Source organism: Mercenaria mercenaria, chromosome 17 (genome assembly GCF_021730395.1).
Source record: "Mercenaria mercenaria strain notata chromosome 17, MADL_Memer_1, whole genome shotgun sequence".
NCBI lineage: Eukaryota > Metazoa > Mollusca > Bivalvia > Venerida > Veneridae > Mercenaria > Mercenaria mercenaria.
In genome coordinates, this window is record NC_069377.1 from 58,865,022 (window position 1) to 58,891,792 (window position 26,771).

Genomic DNA, 26,771 nt, shown 5'->3' on the forward strand with positions numbered 1-26,771 from the left:
TATATTATTTGATTTGTATTGTATATATGTTAATATTTTACTAATCATCAGTGATATGTATTCTTTACGAGTCTTAAATGTAGGCCTCATGCTGCATGTTCTGTATCCATCCGCCAATATTGTCAAACCGTAGCATTGGCCAGATTTGGCCTACGTGACAAATGTCATAATCCTTCTATACCGGTAGATACGATTAACTGTCCGTATTACCGGTATACAATGTAATTAATTTACACAATAATTACCAAGCAGAATGTTAATATTAAACGAACTTAAGCTGATATAGCAGAAACGGGTTGTAATGCGATTAATAATAGTTCTACAAATAATTCATTATTATTACAAGATCTTTTAATTATCCTTTTTCATAAATCAATAAGGTAGGTAGTCAAGGGAATAGCCTAATATACCCGGGACGCAATTTCTTTTTGTCTCGTAGAAAATCAGCGATACCACCTGTAAACTAAGATCACGATTTGAAACATTCTGATTCGTCTCTCCTTTAATATAGAACTTCTTCGGTGTAATTTTACACTCGACAAAGTATCTGATGACTATCCACAACGACGCGGATTTGCGGACATTGTTTGTTTTTTTTTTGTCATTTTCATACACTTTTATTGGCAAATTCCAGTAGTTGAGCTAGAGATCTGAAATGATGCGCTATGAATTAAGATATCAGAAAAAGGCCAATAATATACGAGTAAATGATACGCTGTTTGCGCAAACGGTCAACCAGATTTTCCATAGAAGAAATGTGTTAATCCTGATTACAGGGCGCGTTGGGAGTAGCATCAGATTCATTACGCATGCGTGTCATTGCTTTCATCCAAGTCTCGGAAACCCCGGATTTTAATATCATAAATGGACTTTACCTTTTCGTATCTAATAGTATTGATAGATAAAAAAAATTCATAGCACTTTAATAAACGTTATAGGATATTCAGATACATAGAGTTTTTCGTGCCCCACTTTTCCACCGTATTTGGACATTCGCTGAGGAAATTCCATGATGTAACAAACATATTTTCTACATGAAGCTGTTATAGTAATATCTTAATTTTCATAGATTGTTACAACCGCGATATAAACTTTGTTTATATAAATCGGATAATATTTCAAACACTTTGCCAAAAATAAGATATAACTACCTTCTGGAAAATCTAAGTAAATTCTCTATATCGTTTATATATGTCATGGAATGGAAAGACAATTTTTGTTTGTAGATTTAATGTTATTAATTTTCGCACAAGATCATAAAATAAATGCCTACTTCCATTTATATAAAGCCAATACCGAGCAGTTTCTCCTTTTCAGTCTGGGAGATGAGGAATAGCCATTGAAATATCACGGTTGCTTAAATCGAATATCAGATAAGTGACATAATTAAGGAATAGCAACAGATTGAAAACTTGTCCTCTAAAATCAGATGTTACAATAATCACTTTATATCTGAAATAGACATCAAAATGCTGATTTTACGATTAACACTTATTGTTATTACTTGTCAAATTGTGAGCGCCCGTACCCCATTGTTTGTAGGAGCATTATTCGAATTTTCGGAACATTGGTTTAAGGATTATACACCGTTTTTCCCAAGGATTATCGAACAAGCATTGAAAGATATACAAAATAGGACGGATATTTTACAGGACTATGAACTTGTGATTTCGTATAGAGACACAAAGGTAATTCTATTGTATAATTATAATATGCTGCATGTTGTTTTCGTGGATTTCTTCTTGACCATTTGATTTATTTATTATTTATAGTACCCCCAGCTGGGAAAGTTTAGTTTTTGTTTGTTTTGTTTGTTTGTTTGTTTTGGGTTTAACGCCGTTTTTCGACAGTATCAGTCATGTAACGGCGGACAGTTAACCTAACCAGTGTTCCAGGATTGTTTAGTTTTATTTCCCATTTCTTAAATATATATTTAAGAACAACCTTTAAATATGAGTATTCGTTGGTATTGTCCATAGTAAATCAGCCACGAATATTTGAATAATCTTTATTTTAGCCTCTTTGAGTTCTCGCGCGGCCCTCAATAAAACTCTGGAAATCCCCTTGCTTTACATATTATAAAAATGTTATAATGTCAGGAAAAAATATAAATCGGAAGGTGAAAACCTAATGTGAATTTGATAAAGATTTTAAAGTAATTAAAACGAGCTTAATAAAAACACAAATAATTACTAAAATTGAAAATTGGACAACACATGTTGAAAATGCACTGAACTGTTTTCTCTTTTGCGCAATGACATAATCGCGTTTCCTTTTTGAGGCATCATGTATTTGTAAATGAATACGGTGCATGAAGTAGATAAAATACAATTAAATCCCAATTAATATAAAAGCATATGTTCCCGTGACAATTTGTATTGTGTGTCTGTATTTTACGTTTAATGACGGGTCATCTCGACCTTTTGGCAATGTTATAGCCTTTTGCTTTGTAGAGTGCGGACCGCGAGCATGTCCCCGGACATGCCCTTAAACAATGTTTTTAATCGAGAGTTGAAACTTATTTACTTCAATGCAATTTTCATGGAGTACAGGTCAAAAGTCTAAAACATTTGAAACTTAAATAGATAGAAAAAAACGACAGTGACTTGGAGAAATAGTTGCTTACAATATAAATGTATGCAAGTCGCCCTTACAAGGGCGGTTGTAGCCAATCCCTAGAAATGATGTTTCCCCTCCTGCATCCACACTGAACGTAGGTGTTGAAAGGTTCGAGGGCTTCCCTGCAGTCCGTCATGTTGACATGACTACTAGTAGGATGTCTTCTTCCTTGCCAAACGACCTCCCTGAGAGAGCATTATACGAGCATTATTCGAATTTTCGGAACATTGGTTTAAAGGTAATACACCGTTTTTTCCCAAGGATTATCGAGCTATTCAGCTTCTGTCAGGGCACCGGCAAAAGAACTACAATATATTTATGATCTATTTCCGCTGACGTCCCATGCTTTCTCGTGACATGCACGAGAAGAATCAATTGTATTCAACATACTTTGTAATGACCATGTCTGGCATGAAGGTTGACATCACATGATGTTATTTAAATGGATCACCCTTTTAAGCTTGGCGTCCTATTTTCGCATTTATTCATATCTTAATGATTCAACAAGTTCTACCTAAAGAGGACTTATTTGCATATTCTCATAAATGTTATGAATGCGGACTTCTCCAAAATGTAATGCGGAAAGGTTTATTAAATCAATAGAGAATAGGTAATGTTTTCAGTGTAAGATCGAATCTTCTCTTTCAGGATTTTCCATTTTCACGAGTGACACTGCCACATGTTATAATGTAACATTTGGTGTTCACAAGTAAAAGACATTTTGATCTAGCACTTTTATTGTATGTGCAGAACTGTTAATACCATTTCTGTCATAATGATAATAAAACCTGTTGACTAACTTGTTTATGTAAAACCAAAATTTACTGTTATTGTAGCTTTTACCAGAGTATTAGTAGAAATGTTTCAATGTTATGTAATATTATTAGATGCGTTTCAGTAAGTGCGTACTTGCGTAGCCAATCTTACAAAAATCCTTGCTTTGTACCATCATGTGTTTGGATCTTTTCACAGGTTTTATTAACTATCACAACCACAGTCTGGAAGTGCCGTGTGGCGGCTGTAAAAAGTTCTCTGTTCATCTGTACTTTTTACATGTCTTGTTAGACTTTCAATCTTTCTTTTGTTTCGGAGCAAACACCCTTAATTTATTTCATTTCGTATTTCCAGTAGCAGGATGGCAAAGATTTCTGCAGTGTTTACAGATTTACTAAATATTTTGTGTTTGCAGATGCTTGAAACAAAATGCATAAAGGTATCATTTTTATCAAGAGGAAATTATGAAATTTATCTGCGATGTATTGACCGTTATATTTGATGGTCATATATTTATTCTCTTTATAGAAATAGAGGCAAGAAACATCTCATAAAATCTCGTTTTGTTGTGTAGCCTGGTTCCCTGACTGCATGGTTATTTTTTCTTATATAAATACTGGAAACATTTCATAAGATAATTTTAAGTCTCTAAAATAGCATAATTTTATCTGATGTCTAAACCATGGAGCCAGGGGCAATAAAACTATCAATGTAAGAACAACCTTCTAGAGTTACTTGCCTCTTAATGAAGAAATAAGAACAAACGTAGGGACGGGTGCCAGTCTATTTTGTTGTGTAAAAAAAGTCATTTCTCACATAATTAGAAAACACAGATTTAGTTCATATGAAATCGGGTAGTTGCAAGTCATCTTCTTAGAGTTGAACTTCCGTTTCTTTGGAGGATGTCATATGACATATATAAGTAGATTATAATAGCAGTGTGCTTATGTTCAACTAACCTTACATGTTTTGTTTCACAGGGACAAAATGGGTATGCTGCAATGCAGATGGTAGAAATGGTAGAGGAAAAGGATCGCCCAAAGATCGCTATACTCGGCCCGAGCCTCTCAAGGGAGCTGATAGTCACGGGACAGCTGGCACCCTTTTTGAAGGTCACACAGGTAAGTTATTATGAGATTTATGTCCACAAAAATACACTCGGATGAAATTTTAATGGATATTTTATTTAAGATGAGTACTTATACAGCTTCTAGCATGACCAATATAATATGAGCCGTGCCATGGGAAAACCAACATAGTGGGTATGCGACCAGCATGGATCCAGACCAGCCTGCGCATCCGCGCAGTCTGGTCAGGCTCCATGCTGTTCGCTAACAGTTTCTCCAATTCCAATCGAGCTTACAAGCGAACTAGTCAGGATCCTGACCACTTGTCGGATGCGTCAGGCTGGTCTGGATCCATGAGATGTCCAAAATCACTCTGATGTTATGGATTTTCTCATTGGCACGTTGCTCATATAAAAGTCACTCTTTTTTATGTTTTGTTGTATCTGTGTAGAGACCGTTCTAATATAAGATTTATAAGTTAACATCCTTTTTTCAAATCTATTTAAGACTTCAGCGAATAAAATGTTATAAAGAATTACACGTCACCATAGATTTACCTAAAAAGTCATAAATCAGTATCACATTACAAGCAATAACGACACATATGATAGAGTTATTTCAAATGTCCTCGTGATTCAACTTGAGTTATTTTGTTAATACTGTTCCAGATACATACCAAACTATGGAAGTCAGAGAGGGACTTCTACTAACTTTGTGTTAATTTGTTGACTCTGTTATTGTAGAACACATGTCTAAAAGTGATAATTTAATCATATAATCACATGTTATATGTTATGTTGTTTTTTGGTTATTTCATATTTACTGTATCGCCATATATTTGTATTCCTCATGGGTCTCTGACCTTCTGGAAGAAATGAAATAAACTTGTCTTGTCTTGTCTTCTAACTTCAGTACTTCTGTGTTCATCTTCCTGTTACTTCTAACTCATTACTTCTACATTCCAACTTCATTTCAAATATCTTCCAACTTAATTACTTCTAACGTTCTACTACATTACTCCTAATGTGTAAGGAAATAGGAAGTAATGTAGTAAAAAGTAAAGAAGCTGGAAGTTAGAAGTAATAAAGTTTGAAATAAGAAGTCATTTAAGTCATATTTAGAAGTAAGAAAGTTATAAGTCCCTTCAGAGATTCCATACAAGACTGTGTTTTAATTTGAAGTTTACCAAATAAAATGTTTCAAGATGTATTTTCCAATTATTCATAGACTGATTTACAGGGAAAGCCACACCATTCGCTGAAGCAATACCAGATAACTTAAATTGAAAATGTTTTCCAATACGCAATAACGACAAAGCAATAGGGAAGCCTAATGACTTTGGCAAAAATAATTACTATATCTCTGGGAGGATAATTACAAAAACATAAGCTGATCCGCTACATATATATACAATTTAAATCTTACTGTCTTTAATTTGTTCGTCCTCATACAACATATATTTTGCTTGCCTATTTCTAAGAGATTTCCCTGATTTTAATTATAGAATTGAAAAAAAAATATGTTTGCCAATGACAAGTAAACTGTAATTATTTTTTAAATATATTATTTACTAAAGTCATGACTTACTTTAATTAAGATTTTAAGTTCTTCATTCCCGTACAAACATATGTATTTAAATAGTGAGCGAACGCAACAATATACTTTCAGATAAATGAATACGTAAACATAATTGAACTGAATATAATATTTATTACCGGTACATTATGTTGCCTTTTAGCAGACGGCATCTAATAAAGATCGTATCGTTTTCCACCGTGACCAAAATTTTACAAGTCAAAAGATTTCCTGCGAAAGACCAGAAATTGTTATGGATGTATGCGTGACCACTCAGCCTAGAAAGTAACTTATGGGTGAATAGTGTGCTTGTTTTTTTTTTTAAATACTAGTGTACCATTACGCTTTAATGTAGGAAATATTACTCAATTCTACTATTGCGTATTAAAATATTCGCGATTGTTTTCCGGAAAATTACGGACACTGACGAAATTGAAATTAATTTTCAAAATAAAAACAATAGTTTATTGCTGTTTATAAACAATATCTAAAACAGTATCCAAACCTGATTTTTATTACTATTGTTATAGCTATATTGCTAAAACGGCGTTCAATAAGTGCGATACGGTAAAAAATCACGTGAAACACCCATGTTCTACACTACTTGTTACTGAGCTGAACTTGAAGGTTGAAGGATTGCCGGTTTCAAAAGCACAGTAGTAAGAGTTAATTAAACAATTACTAAAATATTAGTTTTTTTTTGTATTTTTCACTTAACCACACATTCAATATAGTCTGAATACACTATATTTGGACACAGTTCATCGTATACGTTATTTCAAAGATTAACCTGACATTAGTATTAAATGTATTGTACTTCTTTAAAGACCCACCACGACCTAGTGACCTACTTTTTTCACTCACAAAAACTTCATGAAAATCATTTTTGAAATACGGGTAATATACAGTTATACTACAAGTTTTCAGGTGGACAATTTAGGCCATTCCTGAATAAATGTGTTTTGACAACTCTGCAAACTAATTCAATCAATCTCTTTTCAGCATAGTTTCTAAAACATAGATGAATAACTACTTAACATTGTAGAAACAAAGTGTGATTGAAATTTCCCTAAATACACAAAGTTCTGTTCATACTGCTACAGTTATTCAATAAAATGTTAGGACATTACACACATTGTCTTGGCCTAATATATGTCACTGTCAATTTGTAACTAGATACTTGTTATTTCCCATTTTCTTCATGCAAAGCATGTATAATTACCATCATGGAAACACAAAAGAATACAGTTATTTTGTGGTGCCTCTTTAAGATCTAATTTCTTCAATCTTGGTCTGTGTTTGAACACCGTCATTGCAATATGTAAGATAACAAACTCCAATGATTCTGATACATATCAGTTGCAGAACCAGCATGAAACAGGACATATCCTGTTGTTGTTGACTTGTCTCTAGCCTAATGAGGATTTAATTAGACAGGTCGTTGCACTGGAATGATTGTCTGCACTTTTTCTCGTGCTACGATTCACCAGCCATTGCATATCAGCCATGATACTCTTATCAGGTTATTGCATGTATAAAATTAATAGAAAAGATCAGATTTAAAACAGCGGCATATCTAGTATACAATACATTTATTTATTGACGTACATGACTCAACTAGCGTAAACGTACGAATTAAAATCTGGAATGACCTGTGGGATAAGTATGGAGCTTGACCAACAAAAGTAATCGAGAAAATCTGGAATGACCTGTGGGATAAGATGTCAACATTTGTTGTTTTTAGCTCACCAGAGCCAAAGGCTCAGGGTGAGCTATTCTGATCACTCTCCGTCCGTCGTCCGTAAACTTTTATTTTAAACGACATCTCTTCATAAACCGCTAGGCCAATTTCATCCAAACGTCACAGGAATGTTCCTTGGGTGAAGCTCTACAAAAATTGTTCAAAGAATTGAATCCCATGCAGAACTCTGGTTGCCATGGCAACCGAAAGGAAAAACTTTAAAAATCTTCTTCTCAAAAACCAGAAGCTCTAGAACTTAGATATTTGGTGTGAAGCATTGCCTAGTGAATCTCTACCAAGTTTGTTCAAATCAGGACCCCGGGGTCAAAATTGACCCCACCTCAGGGGTCACTTGATTTTACATAGGAAAATCTTCAAAAAAATTCTAAAAATAAACCAGAAGGCCTACAGCTTAGATATTTAACATGTAGCATTGCCTAGTAGACCTCTACTAAAATTGTTCAAATCATGACCCCGGGATCAACATTGACCCCGCCCCAGGGGTCACTTGATTTTACATAGGAAAATCTTCAAAAAATTTCTAAAAATAAACCAGAAGGCCTAGAGCTTAGATATTTCATATGCAGCATTGCCTAGTAGACCTCTACAAAATTTGTTCAAATTATGAGCCCCGGGGTCAAAATTGACCCTGCCCCAGGGGTCACTTGATTTTACATAGGACAATCTTCAAACATTTTCTGAAACTAAACCAGAAGGCCTAGATCTTAGATATTTGACTTGTAGCATTGCCTAGTAGACTTCTACAAAATTTGTTCAAATCATGAGCCCCGGGGTCAAATTGACCCCGCCCATGGGGTTACTTGATTGTACATAGAAAAAATCTTCAAAATTTTCTAAAAATAAACCAGAAGGCCTAGAGCTGAGATATTTGACTTGTAGCATTGCCTAGTGGACCTCTACAAAATTTGTTCAATCTTGATCCCCCAGGGTCAAATTGACCCAGCCCCAGGAGTTACCTGATTGTACATAGGGAAATCTTCATAAATTTGCTGAAATAAACCAGAAGGCCTAGATCTTAGATATTTGATATGTAACATTGCCTAGTAGACTTCTACAAACCTTGTTCAAATCATGACCCCGGGGTAAAATCGGCCTCGCCCCAGGGGTTACTTGACTGTACATCGGAAAATCTTCCAAACATTTCTGAAAATCATCAGTTTGACATTTGAAACATGTAGCTCATATTACTCAGGTGAGCGATCCAGGGTCATCATGACCCTCTTGTTTACCTTGTCATTAGAAAGACTAGATAGAACAAAGCAATAGAAACAAAAGATTTGGGAATACTCAAAAGGCCTTCATTCAGTGACATTTCGAGACCAGATTGTATCAATATAAAACTATTTTAGAATTACAGTGATTATATCATGCATTTATTGTGCTGTTAATTCTATCGTTTAGTTACACACTTTTCATTGTCATAACGTATCTATCTGATCAAATTTAGGCTGGCGAGGTCATCGCAAATGTTGACTGATATTTACCCTAATTAGTTAGATTCCGAAGACAATATCATGTATCCAAACGGCAGATGATATCCGCTTATTTAAAACTTCATCAGTTAAACAACCCTTAACATTGCCTGATGCAGCTGCATAAAGCGACGAGCAAACCAATGAACACGACTTCAAATATGAGTTATTTTGAGCGAATTCCCCAGTACCACTGTTAGCGTGCAACAATACTCCTGACGGCATAAACTGATTGGTTCTTCCTGTTTGAAACAATTATACGAATGAATATGAACATTAGAAAATTAAAAAGTTTTTGAATGAGGACCAATAACGATGTGCAAGGCTTCCATGTTCTTATAATAGAAAATGCAACATCATAAAATTCAACGAATTGTATGAAAACAAAGACTGATCGAAGTACATCTATGAAAATGCTGATTTTTATGGCCTTAACATGTTTTATGAGTGGATTTTGTTTTATACTGTTTGAAAGAATAGGATGGTTAGCCACAAAACTAGAGACTAGATCGGCGTTGAGTTTTATAAAACTATATTTATCTCCTATGTACAGTGCTGTACAACTTTAGAAGACATACGTAGATCATTAGCTCGACTATTCATAGAATAGTAGAGCTATTGGACTCACCCATGCGTCGGCGTCCGCGTCCGCGTCCCGATTTGGTTAAGGTTTTGTATGTAAGCTGGTATCTCAGTAACCACTTGTGGGAATGGATTGAAACTTCACACACTTATTCACTGTGATACACTGACCTACACTGCACAGGTTCCATAACTCTGTTTTGCTTTTTTACAAAATTATGCCCCTTTTTCGACTTAGAAATTCTTGGTTAAGGTTTTGTATGTAAGCTGGTATCTCAGTAACGACTTGTGGGAATGGATTGAAACTTCACACACTTATTCACTGTGATAAACTGACCTACACTGCACAGGTTCCATAACTCTATTTTGCTTTTTTATGAGATTTTGCCCCCTTTTCGACTTAGAAATTCTTGGTTAAGGTTTTGTATGTAAGCTGGTATCTCAGTACACACTAATGGGAATGGATTGAAACTTCACACACTTGTTCACTGTCATGATCTGACATGCACTGTATAGGTCCCATAACTCTACTTTGCAATTTTTTCAAAATTATGCCCCTTTTTCGACTTAGCAGTTTTTGGTTAAGTTTTTGTATGTAAGCTGGGTTTTCATTATCCGCCTATGGGAAAGGATTGAAACTTCACGCACTTGTTCACTTTATGAGCTGATAAGCACTGTGAAGGTTCCATAACCCTTTTCCCCATTTTTGTAAAATTATGCCCTTTTTTCGACTATTGTATTCATTCAATTGACAAGGCTGTTGTATAGTCGAGCGTTGCTGTCCTCCGACAGCTCTTGTTTTTACATATATCCTGACTTTATACGACTGAGGTTAGTTTGTTTATGTCTGATATGTACAGACGTGATAAGTGACCGCTTGCAAGCTCTGTACTGAATGCAACATAGTTTTACGGAAAAATAGCTGTTTAAAAAATTACAAATTTTGAATTACAACTGTGTTTACTTACCATTTTCGAGAGAAGTGTTTTTGCTATCAAAAGGTTCTAATTACTGTTAAGTTAAATCACCTTACTAGAACAGTAGAGAAGCAAATGTTTTTATCTTGAGTTATATATATCATGCTTGAAAGCCTTAAAACCATCTATGTCGTTGTGAAAAATAGCATCAATTCTGTGCCTTTTTATTGACCAAAGCGGCCAACATTGGCATAATGCGAATCTTTAAGAGTAAGTTTATCATCAGTGTTATAATTAAAGACTAGAAAGAAATATACATCAGTGACATGTTTTACATGATAAGATAAGATAAGATTTATTTTGAGTCGGCAAGACTTTATCAAATGTATGAACCTTTACAACCGACGACAAAGCAAAATCAAGTGAAGTTTCATAACCGCAAATAGATAAATACAATGTCTAAATGAAACAAAGAAGTAACACCAGGTAAAACCAGCACGTGAAATGCATCCAAGAGTGCAGCCGCCATTTCAAACGACCAAACGATTTGGTCAGTCACACCAGTATCCAGGATACAGACACACACTACGTACTGAATAATCAAAGCCTTGAAATGTCTGATGGTTGCGGGATTTTGGTAGATTTATCTTCTGTTTAAATGCCAGTCTATAAATATACATGAATGAGAAACAAATACAAATTTAATGTGCCTCATATCTAAGATGAACTCTGCCTGACCTAGCTTGTGATGTAACCGTGGGCTGGAATACCTTATCATTGATAGATCTTATATAATCTAAATGGTCAGTGTGAGTGGATACAGGTTGAATAAGAACTGCTTGTTCATTGATAATTCATCCGCATTGTTCATGAATGGGACTATTTTGTGTAGCACATGAACATCCTTTGGATGTGATTCGGAATAAAATAAAGATGCTATATGATTGTCAGAAATACACTTGTAACTTTGGTAGCGGGATAAACCTGCAACCGATAAAAGGTACATTATAAACAAGAAAAACAGTTAAGAACATTTGCGAAAATGCCAACAAATAAATAAAGCAGACACATACACACTGCTTACTTTACAAAGTAACACTAATGCTTTCCTGTGCTATGATAATTCAAATGTGTTTGAAAAAGTTAATGAGAAGTCTCCAGTTGTTGTTTTAACTGTTTAGTGAGTGATATTATGTATTGTGTTAGCAGTTAATTTGTTGATACCCATTAGATAAATGAGCCGCGCCATGAGAAAACCAACTTAATGGTTTTGCGACCAGCATGGATCCAGACCAGCCTGCGCATCCGCGCAGTCTGGTCAGGATCCATGCTGTTCGCTTTCAAAGTCTATAGCAATTAAAGAAACCGTTAGCGAACAAAGTAACACTAATGCTTTCCTGTGCTATGATAATTCAAATGAGTTTGAAAAAGTTAATGAGAAGTCTCCAGTTGTTGTTTTAACTGTTTAGTGAGTGATATTATGTATTGTGTTAGCAGTTAATTTGTTGATACCCATTAGATAAATGAGCCGCGCCATGAGAAAACCAACTTAATGGTTTTGCGACCAGCATGGATCCAGACCAGCCTGCGCATCCGCGCAGTCTGGTCAGGATCCATGCTGTTCGCTTTCAAAGCCTATAGCAATTAAAGAAACCGTTAGCGAACAGCGGATGCGCAGGCTGGTCTGGATCCATGCTGGTCGCAAAGCCACTATGTTGGTTTTCCCATGGCACGGCTCATATATGCTTTTTTGCGACTGTATTTCTAAACAGGTATAAGAATTAGAATAGCTTTGAAATCTTATTTTCATAGAATTTGTTGCTTTTTTTTCTAAGAAAGTACAACTATATGCAACTAGTAAGTTAATCATATTGCATTTTTGTTTTATATGGTATAATATTTATATCATAAATGCTCTTAATTTATTGAATTATATATATCTGTTTTATTACGAAGGTAACTGCAGTAACTAACTCGATTATAAATTTACGCAAGAACATTTACAGTATGTATTATGTTCATTTTTATTTGATATGATGTACTGTTTAAGAGAACCAAATTTTAATGTCTAGCCTTACATTTTGAGAAAAAAATCAAACAACACCAAATCATAGAAATAAAAAGTTGTTTCACATGAAAATTGAGCAGCATATAAAACTATGTTCATGTTATACTAAACACATTATCAGTATATATACCGGGTATATTGAATTCCGGAAAAAGGCTGCAAAAAAGGGGCCAGTTCAACACCTGTAAAAACTCCCTATTTTCAAAGAACTGTTACATATCTTCGTTTTCATGCATTTGCAATATATATCCTAGTGTTGACATTTCACATAACTAGACGGAACATAGTTTTCAGCAATTGTTTATTTGTATTTATTTTCAAATGGCATTCAACTTCAAAGGGGGACATTTTTTTCAGAATATTTTAAGTATCCATCGTATGGGACAGTACGTCAAAACATGTAATGGTCAGGTAGATTACTGGTAAAGATGTTTAAGAAAATATATATCCCACACAGTGATTTGTCGTTGAATAAAATCATTATTTGGAATTTAGATGCGAAGGAATTATATCACGAGGGCGCAGCCCGAGTGATATAATAATACGCATCTAAACGACAGTGATTTTATTCACGCATAAATCACTGTTTGAGACATGTTATTTCGATTCTAACACGTTATCAACGATTATTATGTACGTCCTTGCCGGTATCTATCAGTTATCACATATGTTTTCTGTTGATTTCTTTTTCGGCGCGCGGCTATGCCGTCTAATGCCATGACGTAAAAATTATGATGTCGGAAAAATTAGTTGTTGAATAATAACACACAGTTTTCAGTCTTCTTTGTTTAATAGGAAAACCAATCGGGTCGTGTTAGAATGTTTGTTTATCAAATTTTCTGTGTTTTGATGATATACTTCTAAACCTTAATATCCCGAAATATTACGAAGAGGATATACACCTGCGAAATAGTTTCACGAGAGCGTAGCCCGAGTGCATTATACACGCGACGTATAGCCGATTCGTATTGTTGAGATATGCTAAAACATGGTTTTGCTATCCTAATATATCTTCCTTGTAAGCAAGTAGATAAAAGATGGACATTGTAATGGCGCATACATGGTGCCTAATGTAGTAGGTAGACGTGACGTCAATGTAGCAATGTTTTAAAAGTGATAAAATACGGGAAGTCACACATCCCGCGAAATGACTTAAGAAATAATTAGTTTAAACATATTTTATTGTAAATATATACATATATAAACAGATAACTACGCCAATTGTACATATAAAAGGCAAAAGGGTCGACCTACAAGTTCTCGCAACATTAGTAACGGGTCTTCCCTAATGCAAGTATTTACATATTTAATTTACAATAATGACAACTTATCAAGTACATGTGTGGTAAATAATAAATTTACAATATTACAGCTACAAAAAAAAAGGAAAGAAAAAAAAAAGAGTTGAAATATGTATAAGGTACAAGTACATGTGTACTTATATAAACAAACACATTTGTGACTAATGGCAATGTATAGATAGATGTAAGAGTAAAAATGAGGCAATTAATTTGCATTAACATGTATTACATTTGGGAAAAAAGAACTTAAACAAGAAATATCTTTAAAAATGATAGTCGGCGAATTGTAATAAGGAAAGAAGTTTATGAATTTTTCATCTAACATTCATCTTTCATCTAACATTTTTCAAATTGCAAAACTAAACACCGCACTTTAACAATTTAAATGGTTCTCTTTTAATTTTTCGCAAAGGTTTCGTAGGGTTGCAATTTTGTTTCGTTTATCCTTAGACGAATAATTACAGCAGTAGTTTGGTGAAGATTCATGACGCGGTTCATGAGAAGAGGTCATTAAACGTGTTTATATTTTTAGCTAAATTGGTCCCTATCCCCATTTGTAACAAAATAGCAGGAGACCTTACGATATTGTTACACATCGAGTTTGATAAAAATCCATTACATTTTAGGGGTTAATGCGAAGAAAGGCATATCTACTTTTAGCTATAGTGGCCCCTAATAGGGCCCAAGTTCTTATATAAATAAATTTGGAAGAGGACCTTATAATGATGCTCCAGACCAGGTATGACAAAGATCCACCAAGCTGTTCATGAGACGCTGTATAAATAAAATCTGGAAAGTAGATCCCTCGGAAGCACCGAAAACAAAGCAAACAGTCAAAATTGCAGATTCGGTTTGATTGAGTCTGTTCATGAGCAGTAATGGAAAATGCAACACTGCCCACGCCCACTAGCACCGGCTTAAGCGGTATTCAATCTTCAAATCTAAATGAATTGAAATCAATGATCCCGAAAAACCAGAAAATATTACAACACTGAGATGAAGTCAAAGGCATTTCTAGTTTTAGCTCTAGCAGCCCCTAAAAGGGGTCAAATGTCCCAGCTGAACAAAGTTGGCTGCGGGCCTAATAAAAATGCTACAAATCAAGTTTGATTAGAATACATGAGAAAAAATCAATTAAAGGATTTTTTTATTTATTATTTTTATTTATTTCTAAAATAGGCCAACTGATCCCGCTTTAACAAATGCATATTCGCTATTCATGAATCTTTGGACAATGACGTCACACCTATAAAAAAGTGAAGGTCAAGCAAAACATACAATTGTAATTATTTCAATATTTCTGTTTCATAAACAAAGTTTGACCGTAGTCTTATCACATAGATAAACTGTATGCAGCGTACCTTCATTTCAGTGTAATGAGATTCAGTCATTATATAGCATATATATAATGAAACAGATTTTAACTGAGTTCAATATTTGCATACCATACTTAAGAAAAAATATTCATATATAATAAATCAGTTAAATAATTTATAACAAATATATCAAAGCAAACAAGTACTCATTTTAATATGCAATCTGAATAAGTCACAAAAGCAAGAAACCTTTTCATATACAGACGACCATTGTAACAAGGAAAATCTTTTAAAAAGCACTTCTCTACATAAAAGACTCTTATACCCTTATTCATGTGATACGCAGACCGTATTCAGCTCTTTCTTTAATTTGATATATGTTGGTATTTGAACAGGTTTTTATCATATTTATTAAACTTACTTATCATTTTGAGATATATCAATAGTCTTGCTAAATATACTGAGCCAAAGTTAGCTTTAAAACTGTGAACAGCGTCGTTTAGGATAAACGCTTTGTCTACATTTCACTCAGCGTAGCACAATCAACAGAGTGAAAGAAATTGACACTCTCGTCCAATCAGGCAGAGTGTTGCATAAATCTTCCATTTTGATAAATTATCTATAATGCGTTATCAAGCAGTTTGATTTGCAAACTGAAGTCACGTGGCATAGGTAACGAAAACGAATTTAGACGGCGTCGCCGAAAAAGAGAAACGAGTACATGTGACTTATATAGACAAACATATTTGTGACTAGTCAGTGTACAAAAAGATGTAAAAGTACAAAAAAAGATGCAATTCAATTGCATTAACATGTACTACATTTGGGGAAAAAGAACATAAAGAAGAAACAACTGGGGTCTTGTCAATAATAAACTTATATAATTATATGCTAAATATGGCGAGTCTCAAAAGCGTTTGGTTGATTTTATGTAATGCTGGACCGAGCAGAATATTTTGCAGTTGTCTTCGTATGACAGTTCGGAATTACCAACTAAAAGAAGCTGGGTATTTAAAGGATGAAATTGCCTTAGATCGTGGAAAAGTTAAATCCTTTGATTTATATTTCGTACAAGTGAAAAGAAAATGTTTAACGTCTTCAGTATCTTCTCCACAAGAACAGATTGAGTCCTGAGGCAGATGGTTGCAAAATAAATGAAAATTCAAATTACTGCACGCGTTTCTAAGCCTTGCATGAATTATGGAAAATTTTCTTTCTCCTACAAGATACTATTTTGGAGTTTCTGTAGTTGGAAAAACGGTCGTTTTTAAGAATCTTTTAAAACTTAATAAGGTGCTTGTGGCTCTTATTTCAAGACTCACATTGTTCCATATATCAATAACAGAAGGCACAAAGGAATTAGAAAATATTTGAGTTCTTCGACTGAGGAGTATATAACTTTCAGCGTTTCTTAAGTTGTAATGTGTAGAATTGTTGACAATGCTTTGAAAATGTTATTCAAATACTCGGGCGCATCACCGTTACGAATTCTAAATGTGATTAAAAGTTTTTGATATAATCGTCTGTCAAATAGTGAGAGCCAGTTAATTTCCTGATATAAATTTTGAATTGAGACAGACCGGGTAAGTCCAGTTACAATACGGGCTACTTCATGTTGAATTTTTCTAGTGTTTCTTTTTCGTACTGAGTACAGCCGTCCCACACTACAGAAGCATATTCTAAAATAGGTCTTAAGAAAGATATATATATATTTGATAAAGAGTCTGTCTATTAAGAGTGTACTTTAATTTTCTCATCATGCCAAACAATTTTGAAGCTGATGTAGTTATTTGGTCAATGTGGTCATGCCATTTTCTATTTGAACTTAGTGTTAAACCTAAATGTTTATGTCGTTCAACAAATCTAACAGGCACGTTATCAAATGTCAAATATGGTTTGTTGATGTTATTCCTTCGCATCTAAACTCCAAACAAAGATTTTATTCAAAGACAAATCACTGTTTGGGATATATTATTTCTTAAATTTAGACAACATATGATAGAACTGTTTTTAGCGCATTGTATGGCGCCAAATGGTAGGTCATCACGCTCCTTTGTTTATATACGCCAGGACCGGAAATGGTAATGCGTCTTGCGGAATAGATCCATTAGGGCGCAAATGATGGCGAATTATTCTGCATAGCCAATTTAAATTAATGAAGATAGTTGTGCTATGTGACATGTTGTTTTAAATGTGTTTTAAGTAAAGTATTTGATCTAATTTGAAAGCGTTATTTTTCGATGCGTACATGGCGCTAAATGTCACGTCGGCGTGACGTCAACATAATATTGTTGTGATGATTTAAGCATTACCTAGTCATATTAGAATAGTGCATAGACGTGGCGTGAGTTCTACGCGCCTAGTAATCGACTGTAACGTTTCAGTGCCACACAAATCCCGTCAGTGAAAAGCTAGCTCATCACCAAAGGTGATTTAATGCGCATATATACTGTCATTTTACTCCAATGACAATTGACAGGTTTACAAATTTGCATATTAATGGAATTACTTCCCTTTATGCATTCAGTAATCGTTACATTACTTTCCCCTCCGAGAAATCTCGTCCCGAGATTTGGCCTGGGAAATACATGGGTAAGGCAACTCCAGTCCGGCAGTTGACTTCATCCCACCGCTGCCACCATTTGTAACGTTTCAGTGCCACACAAATCCCGTCAGTGAAAAGCTAGCTCATCACCAAAGGTGATTTAATGCGCATATATACTGTCATTTTACTCCAATGACAATTGACAGGTTTACAAATTTGCATATTAATGGAATTACTTCCCTTTATGCATTCAGTAATCGTTACACGACAATGTGTGTGCGAATTTAATTTTAACACCGTTTTTTTTATATCATTACAATTCTAAAACGTCTTATTTAAAATAGTAGATCAGGTGCGGTAGCACTCTTTATCGATGATTGTATGGCGCCAAATGATATGTCGGCGTGACGTCAAATTTCGGTGTTTGAATGGAAACGTACATGGATTTTGCATAAAATTATATTTCGTCTGCAGAATATTTATCGAATTATGTTTGTTTATTCTATTACAAAGTAACTAACCCTACTCTGCATTTACGCAATTACCGAGCATTGACAACAGATATATTGCACATGTTATCAGGCTGGTACTCCAGACGAATACTACTCAAATCAAATTAACAAACTGCACATCATGAAAGTGCGACAATCAGATTTTGCATGGCAAGAGTCAATTATTTTACATTTTCCTACTTTATTGCATGGCGAAAGATAAATTACATTCACTATATGATAAGAGACCATTAACTTACATTAACTAGGTTATATATGTCCAGTCAAGTCCAAGTGTACCGATTTCTCTCTGTAGACTTGACTCATGCTCTCTGTAGACCGGTGCATTCTGCTTTTAACTATAGACCTTTAGATCTTTTATCTTCTCAAAATATGTATATACTTCTAATCCCCATGCACATAACATATCTTTTAAACTAATTACTGTTCCTGACAAGCGCCTGCCAAGTGTAATAAGCATTGATTTTACGGCAGTTTAAAGTTGAAGTTGCATGATAAGAGCCCATTAACTTGCATTTAATATTTATTTTATCAATGCACCGTATACAACAGGGAATGACAGCAGCCAGAAGTCAGACGCAAAAACATCAGCCTTTATTTAGTGAAAGCAATAGTTAAAAGTTATTAATGACTGATTATGTCATCTTTTCGTTGGCACATAAGTTAGTTTACGACCATATACGTCTGTCATACCCACTACAAGTAATTTATCAATATAAATAAAAACTACAACAAAGTTTAGTGATTTAATTTAAAGATTTCTGATCGCAATTGGCAAGATGAGATAATTACAAAAATGCACATACTATACAAACAACTAAACATGTATATTGAAAATAACTTGATTTCATTTGCTCCAGCGAAAACTGAAAAAGGACAAACAAAATACATTTAATAAAAACAGATAAAATTTGAATCCAGCGAAAGAACAATTATCCCCTTAGATGGCTGCAAAGGGGAAAAATTGCTTACGATACACACAAGTAAAAATTATTAGAGATAACAAAAGTACCTTACTGATAACATAAAACAGTAATCACCAAATTAACATTCTGATACTGGAAAAGCAAACATACGCCATCATGAAATACAATGGAAATGTAAATCTTGTTCAAATATGTACAAATATCATGCTACAATCGAATCTGTTTTAGATAAAACAATACAGTTCACGTCTCTACATTTTGTTACGAAGAACAAATTCGTTTCACAAACGGAATACGAGCCGCCTGCGAAAAAAAAAACCCTCCCCTATTTAACTAGGAGAGGTACGTGTTTCCGTAGCCAATGTATAACATATTGAGATGCTCAGACCATTCCTCGAAATACTGGAAAACAGAACGAATTCAAGCATGCTAAAATGTATAACAATATTCTATGACTATCATTTTTCTTTAACTATTTCGTATGATTGTCATGCCTAACTTTGCTAAATGTGGGAGCAGAAGAACACCAAAATACATGTAAATGCATTTTATATATACACTTAATATAACAGTGTTTATGATATTTTGAAATAACACTGCTCTTCATAAACAAATGCATAGTATACAGGTATAGTGCAAGGGACAGTGAGATACAGATAATGCTGGTACACTTTACTCCTGTCACTGACCATTTATGTAACTAAGGTCCCGAAGATAGGTCTTCACTGTGAAACAAAGGCATGCACAAACGCTAATTCCGGCCGAGAAATTGTAAACATCCATGAAACACAAGACCCACAACTGAGACTACTACCCCGACAAACTATGTCAAGGCTTCTATTACCGTAACACTGTTAAGGTAATGACTTTCCCCAAACCAATATAACTACGGCCGGTGGTCGACAGTTGTTCAAAGAGGCGAACCAACAACCTTTACTTCACTACTTAGAGCACTAACGTAAACATGACTATTCAATTTACTTGATACCATTCTGAATTAAAATATTACTTCCGAGTAATACTATTACTTTTAATACGTATCGCTTTGGTACTCTTTTACTCCCTACACGGTGCATTTTCAAATTACAGTCATTATTCTATAACAAAAATTTATTAAGCCGCGACAACCATTAATGTTAACATGTATCTATCAGTTTGAGTTTCTGGCATTCAACAGAACATTTACTAACAGCGCTAGCACTAAATGTCTGATCCTGTAGGTATTTCATTATCACACCCTATAAACGACTGTATTTCCCCTCTTCCTCTTGCGAGTGATCAAAACAATCAACAGACACGCAAAAGGTATGAATCGTCTTCAAATTCTTTATTTGGCTTTACACTGTATGTGTATTTAAGTTGTCTAACATAAATATGTGTATATGGTGATATAATAGATGAAACTGACAGGTAATGTTTAAAAAATGTTGACTGATCACACTCACTGCATGAAAATTCACTCGACCAAGTCACGAAACTGATGAATATCACGCCAAATTGATTTGTAATCCAATTATCCATGATGTTTTCTGTAATAAGTATGCATACTCCATAAATATATGTAAATAAAATGTTTCGTTTCTGTTGCGTTTTGGAATGAAATTAATTTTTACCTAGTCGGTGAAAAAACATTTACTGTATGCCGACTTGCCAATTTTGATATTTGATCTGAATGCGTAATTGCGAGTGATACTGTATTCCATCTTGCGAGTACAATAGGCGATTTATGTCCTTAAAAGGCGTAAATGAAATAAAAGATATGCATACACAATTGTTTCTTTTGATCAGTCGTCATGTTTATAATGTCATTTGATGTCAAACTCCCATGCGATGCTTGTACTAATCCATTGGGGGTGGGGTGGAATGTCTGCGACTCGCTATCCTACTTAATTGAATAATTAATTGAATGCTTCAGCATCGTTTACATGCAAGTGTTCAGTGTTGGTTTTACACACATATACTATCATAAAATACGAATTAGAAACTGAATGTATACACAGGGTCCCCACTATGTCTTGCAAGAAATTAACCGTCGATTCCCTATGAAATAACACGAAGAAATGTTACCTTACGATTTCAAAATATCGAGATGAGACAGGAGAAGACTATAGGTTGACCCCGTCTGTCTGTCCGTCTGCAACAAAATGACTCTCTGATTTAAAAAAAACCTATTTCACCCGCAAGTATCCTGCGAATGGACATAAAATATAAAAGGATAACGAAAACATTATCGGAAAAGTCGATTAAGTCCTTATTAGTAATTCAGAGTTTACTTCATGGTAACTCAGTCAACAAGGTTCAAAAGTAGTACAAAATAGTTAAAATAATTTACATTTATAGTGATAACGCACACACGCGGGAATCTGTCCTTGCGGATTTGTGTCGTTTTCATTGCTAGGCCTTGCTCAATCCACTTCTGTTGTTTTAAAATGGCATGAGTTGTACCTCGTCTTTGTTTCAGTATGATCGGCACATTCCGACATTTATATCGAAAGCTGTATGTTATTTGGTAAGTATAAATGTATGAGAAATGATTGTCAAATCACAGCGGGTAGTCGTGGGTAAGCATTAGAGATACTGCCATATTTATGGCCGATAGAGAGTTAACAGGATTTTCCTTTGATTTTATCTGGTCACCTAGTTTTTGACCCCACTTGACTCAGATTTAAAGTCACCTATAGATTATAAAGATTATATTAGTTTCATGACGACATGGTCATAGATGTGGCCTCTAGAGTGTTAACTTGCTTTTCCTTTGATTTGACTTGGTGACCAAGTTTTTGACCATCTGACTCAGATTTGAACTCGACCTAAATATCACCAAAAATACATTAAAAAAAATGTTTCATTAATAAATGGTCATAAATGTGGCCTCTAGTGTATTAACTAGGTTTTCCTTTGATTTGACCTGGTGACCTAGTTTTTGAACCCAGAGGACCCAATGTCGAACTGGTCCAAGATTTTGTTGAGGGTAATATTCAGACCAAGTTACATTTAATTGGACCAAATTGTGATCTCTAGACTGTTAACAACCTTTTCCTTTGATTTGACATGGTGGCCTAGTTTTTGAGCCCAGATGACCCAATACCGAACTCGTCCAAGATGCTATTAAGGGTAACATTCTGACCAAGTTTCATTAAGATTGGACCAAAAATGTGACCTCACAGTGTTAACAGCCAAACTTGTTGACGGACTACAACGACGGACGACAGACACAGGGTGATCACAAAAGCTCACCTTGAGCACTTCTTGCTCAGGTGAGGTAATAAACCCTCATTTTTTTCCTCTAATGGCACTTCTGCTTGTAAAATGGGGACTTATTTCATTCGCAGAATGTATTTTCAGTAAAATAAGACAAGTTTCATGTTAAAGTTCATGTGTATGGCAAATACAAAGACAAAACTAAAATAGAGCTGTTTACTGTGCGACGCTGTCAAGAAAGCGATCCACAAAGGATTGGTGGATTCAATCTGGCGCCGTTTCACTCCAAATCACCCCATTTACTGTTCATATTTTCACCCCTTATTAATTGCAGTTGCGATTATATATTGGTTTCAATTGTTTGAAATTCTAGAAAATATAGTCTTGTATGCGACACATCGTCGCATTACGGTCTCGTGATGGTGAACATTTGTGCCAAATTATTTCAAAATCCCTTAATGCATAAAGAAGTTATGGTACTGACACGAAAAACAGATGTTTCACTTTTAAGTGTCACTTTAAAAAGAAAAAGGTAAATAATAAGATGGACATTAACTACATACGGCCGATGTTTGTATGTAAACTTTGAGAGAGGTAGGTGCAATAGCATTGAAGTAATTGCACGACCAAATATATGAGGACACATATGCAAACAGACCAAACAGACAGACCACATGGTGACTGCTTTATACCACCCTCCTTCAAACATTGTTTGCGGGTTCTAAATATGAAGAAATACTACAGGAGCATAGGAAACGCCGAAATTTTATAAAGAAGTCACTCACAAACATGCATACAGTCTTTTTACCAAACTCGCAAGCAGCTGTACAGTAATTAAGCAAGCGTGCTTACAGTCAGGAAATAACACCGAATTTTCTTTCATTTACGGTTATAAACCAATTGGAGAATTTATCAATGATTTTATTTTATTTTACCAAACTAGTATTGTTTCTTTATCCATGAAACAGTGGAATTTACATGTAGGCCATTCTTCAAGAAAGAAAGTAAGTACTTTTGACGTCGACAATGTACAATTTCTGGACAAAATCACTGATCAATCGAGTTTTTTGCTATAATTCTATCTGTCATCAGACTAACACATTATATACAGAAACAAATCATGTTTAGCTTCCAATAAAATGTAAATATATATACCTTCAAAGCAAATCAGTCACTTTAAAATGCTGTTTTTCAACTTTTAGCTGTCACTTTATTGTTTTGATCACTCGCAAGAGGAAGAGGGGTAATACAGTCGTTTATAGGGTGTGATTATTGCAAGATAGAAGACAATTAAATTTTACCAGTTTATTTAAAAGACGATGACTAACTTACAAAGAGACCATTAGCTTACATTTACTAATTTCATGATGAAAGACAGTTTACCTTTCTTTTATATTATATACGCTTTTGCTATGTTCACGTTGTTATTTCCGATTTAATAATTATATTAATGGGAATGCTACTGGGTAAACCATTTGTTAAACATAATCAAGGTAAGCAATGCATGCCTTTTATATGTTGAAAAACAAAACAAGATTGAAGAATGCCGGAAAACCATGAAATGACACTTCATGACACAGGATTTTACTTTCGTTTTGATCATGATTCTATCAAACCAGGTTAAAAGGTTACTTGAAAATAATAAACGGAAAATGCACATTGTATTAAGGATAGCAAAATGACAACTAAACAAGGCATCGGTTTCTTTGAGGAGTTGAAATTTTTCATTTTGTCATAATTTGCATAATAATTATTTGATATATGGTCTGTTGTAATTTTGTACAGCTTTTGATACTAAAATGCGTACTATTGCTTGTAAATTAAAGCAAACGTTTTATTTCAGACTTCTTTGTCTTATTTCCTGGTCCTTTTATTTATTTTTTCTTTCAGGCCATGAAGGTTACCCCGTTTATTTTCCCCGGGAATGGTATAACAGGGATCGGAGAGCCATCTACCTATTAACCTTATAGTATAATATGTACATATATTGATTTTCAGCAAAGTAGGTGTTCATATACAAAACACAAAAATGCACATACAAAATCCAAATCTACTTAGGTCCTAAAAAAAAAAAATATAGGGAATTCCTCAGATGACAGGATTTTTTTTTTGAAATAGACCTCAAACACGTTTTCCTGGAAACAAGGTATACAGAACTATCGGCAAAATAAAAACACAACGAGAAAATAGGAAGAAAAGAAAAAAGGAAAGAAAAAATGGCACCCTTCAATGCATGGGGGCTGTGTAACAAATCGTGATTTTACTGTAAAACCGTTTTGTGTATAGTGCAATGGATATATATGTCTACGCTATTTTATTAATTGGTCTGAATAATATTTTGTAACATTTTTGCTGATAGGCGAAGCGCGTAAATTTATGTTACCTATAGTATACAGCGCAGTCACTTTTTAATTTGTCTGATTTTAAAATTAGCTTGATATGCCAAATTGAGCAACACTAAGCACTTGACTAAAGCATGCATCATCAGTAGCTCAACCAAGAATGATATTACTGTTCTATACGCACGTAATGTCGCATTGGCTGGCAATAATATAAACATTTGCTTATTTATGTAGAGATTTCGCAAACACACTTGATGAAATATAACTAATTAAAGCAGCGCATCCATAGTTCGTGCTGTGTCTGATCAAGTAGTAGAAACGATTCGCAAATGCCGAATTGCTTTAGAACGACAGGAATTCAAGTAGAGAGTGAAACAAGAACTGGTGAGTCAACGTAACGTCAATCTTTTGACTACTTTGATATAAGACCAACTACATGGTGCGCCCTGTCTGAGTGTGTTAGTGTTACTGTTTCGTATCTAATTAACAACTTCTATGACTTAGGTATGCTTATATATTACTATACGATAATATGGTAAGCAAACTTATAGAACTTTTCGTGAAGTCATGACGTCGTTTCGTCGTTGAAATTGAACACTGGCACAGGGTTTGTTAAGTGAGGCATAAATCATGACTTCACGATCATATCGACAATCTTGCAGTGAATTTCAGTAGAAAATGATTAGATGCGTTTTGTTTGGTTCTTAAGTCATGAAAGCTGGAAAAGCCTACGTTATTTTAAAGTCCTCGTTGCTTTATAAGAGCGATAGTTTGGAAGTTATGCAAATGTAATTTTGTAAATATTGTACACAGTTTGAATCGACGTGTTTATATTAATTTTTGACTAAGTTTGACCAGTTTTTCAATTAGGATATCATTGTTTATTTTAGTGCAATTTTGTTTTGAAAGCATAAAAAAAATATATAATTAGAAATCTGTATAAATTTTCTTATTGATATAGTATTAAGCAGGAGACAATATAAATCCTTTAAGTTAATTTCAGCATAATTATGGATAGAAATTGTTTCTTGTATATCCAAGGTATGCTGCTCATATGGTTCAACAGTTTTTCATCTAATAATTTAAAAATGTGACATATTGGACATAAGCTGAAAAATGTCTACGATTTTGTCGTTTTGACATGGAACATACTTTATTTAAGAATATATATCATCCAGGATTGTCGTTGAACTAACATCGTCAAGATGCGAAATAATTATTTTTTTTCAAAAATCGACGAGTAAAAAGGAAAGAAAAATGGCACCCTTCAATGCATGGAGGGCTGTTAAAAAATAACGTAGACTTTTACTGTCAAAAACCGTCTTTTGTGTATAGTGCAATGTGATATATATGATTGTTACGCTATTTTTATGTAATTTGGTCATGAATACATATTTTGTAACATTTTTGCTGATAGGCGAAGCGCGTTAACATTTTAGTTACCATAACTACGTATAACAAGCGCAGTCACTTTTTAATTTGTCATGATTTGAATTCGACCGCTACCTGATAATACGCCAAATTGCAGCAAAACGTTAAAACAACATGCACCGGAAGCATGGCATCATTCGGACGTGGCTAAACTAAATGAGTATTACTGTTTATAACGCACGTAATGTCGCCATTGGCTGGCATAAATAATAAAACATTTGCTTATTTATGTAGAGATTTCCGCAAACACACCATTGAAATATATAAACTAATAAAGCAGACGCCACTCCATAGTTCGGTCGTCTGTGTCTTGATCAAGTAGTAGAAACGATTCGCAAATGGCACAGAATTGCTTTAGAAA

At 34.4% G+C, this 26,771-nt stretch overlaps 1 protein-coding gene across 1 annotated transcript in view; it reads left to right on the forward strand.

The window, feature by feature from the left end:
* Window positions 1–298: 298 nt before the first annotated feature.
* Window positions 299–26,771, forward strand: part of LOC123537506 (gamma-aminobutyric acid type B receptor subunit 2-like) — an 83,634-nt gene continuing 57,161 nt past the window's right edge. The window contains exons 1-2 of the mRNA XM_045321242.2: window positions 299–1,688; window positions 4,374–4,514. Coding sequence (XP_045177177.2) covers window positions 1,470–1,688; window positions 4,374–4,514 — 360 coding nt within the window. The 5' untranslated portion in view covers window positions 299–1,469. The remainder of the gene's footprint in view (window positions 1,689–4,373; window positions 4,515–26,771) is intronic.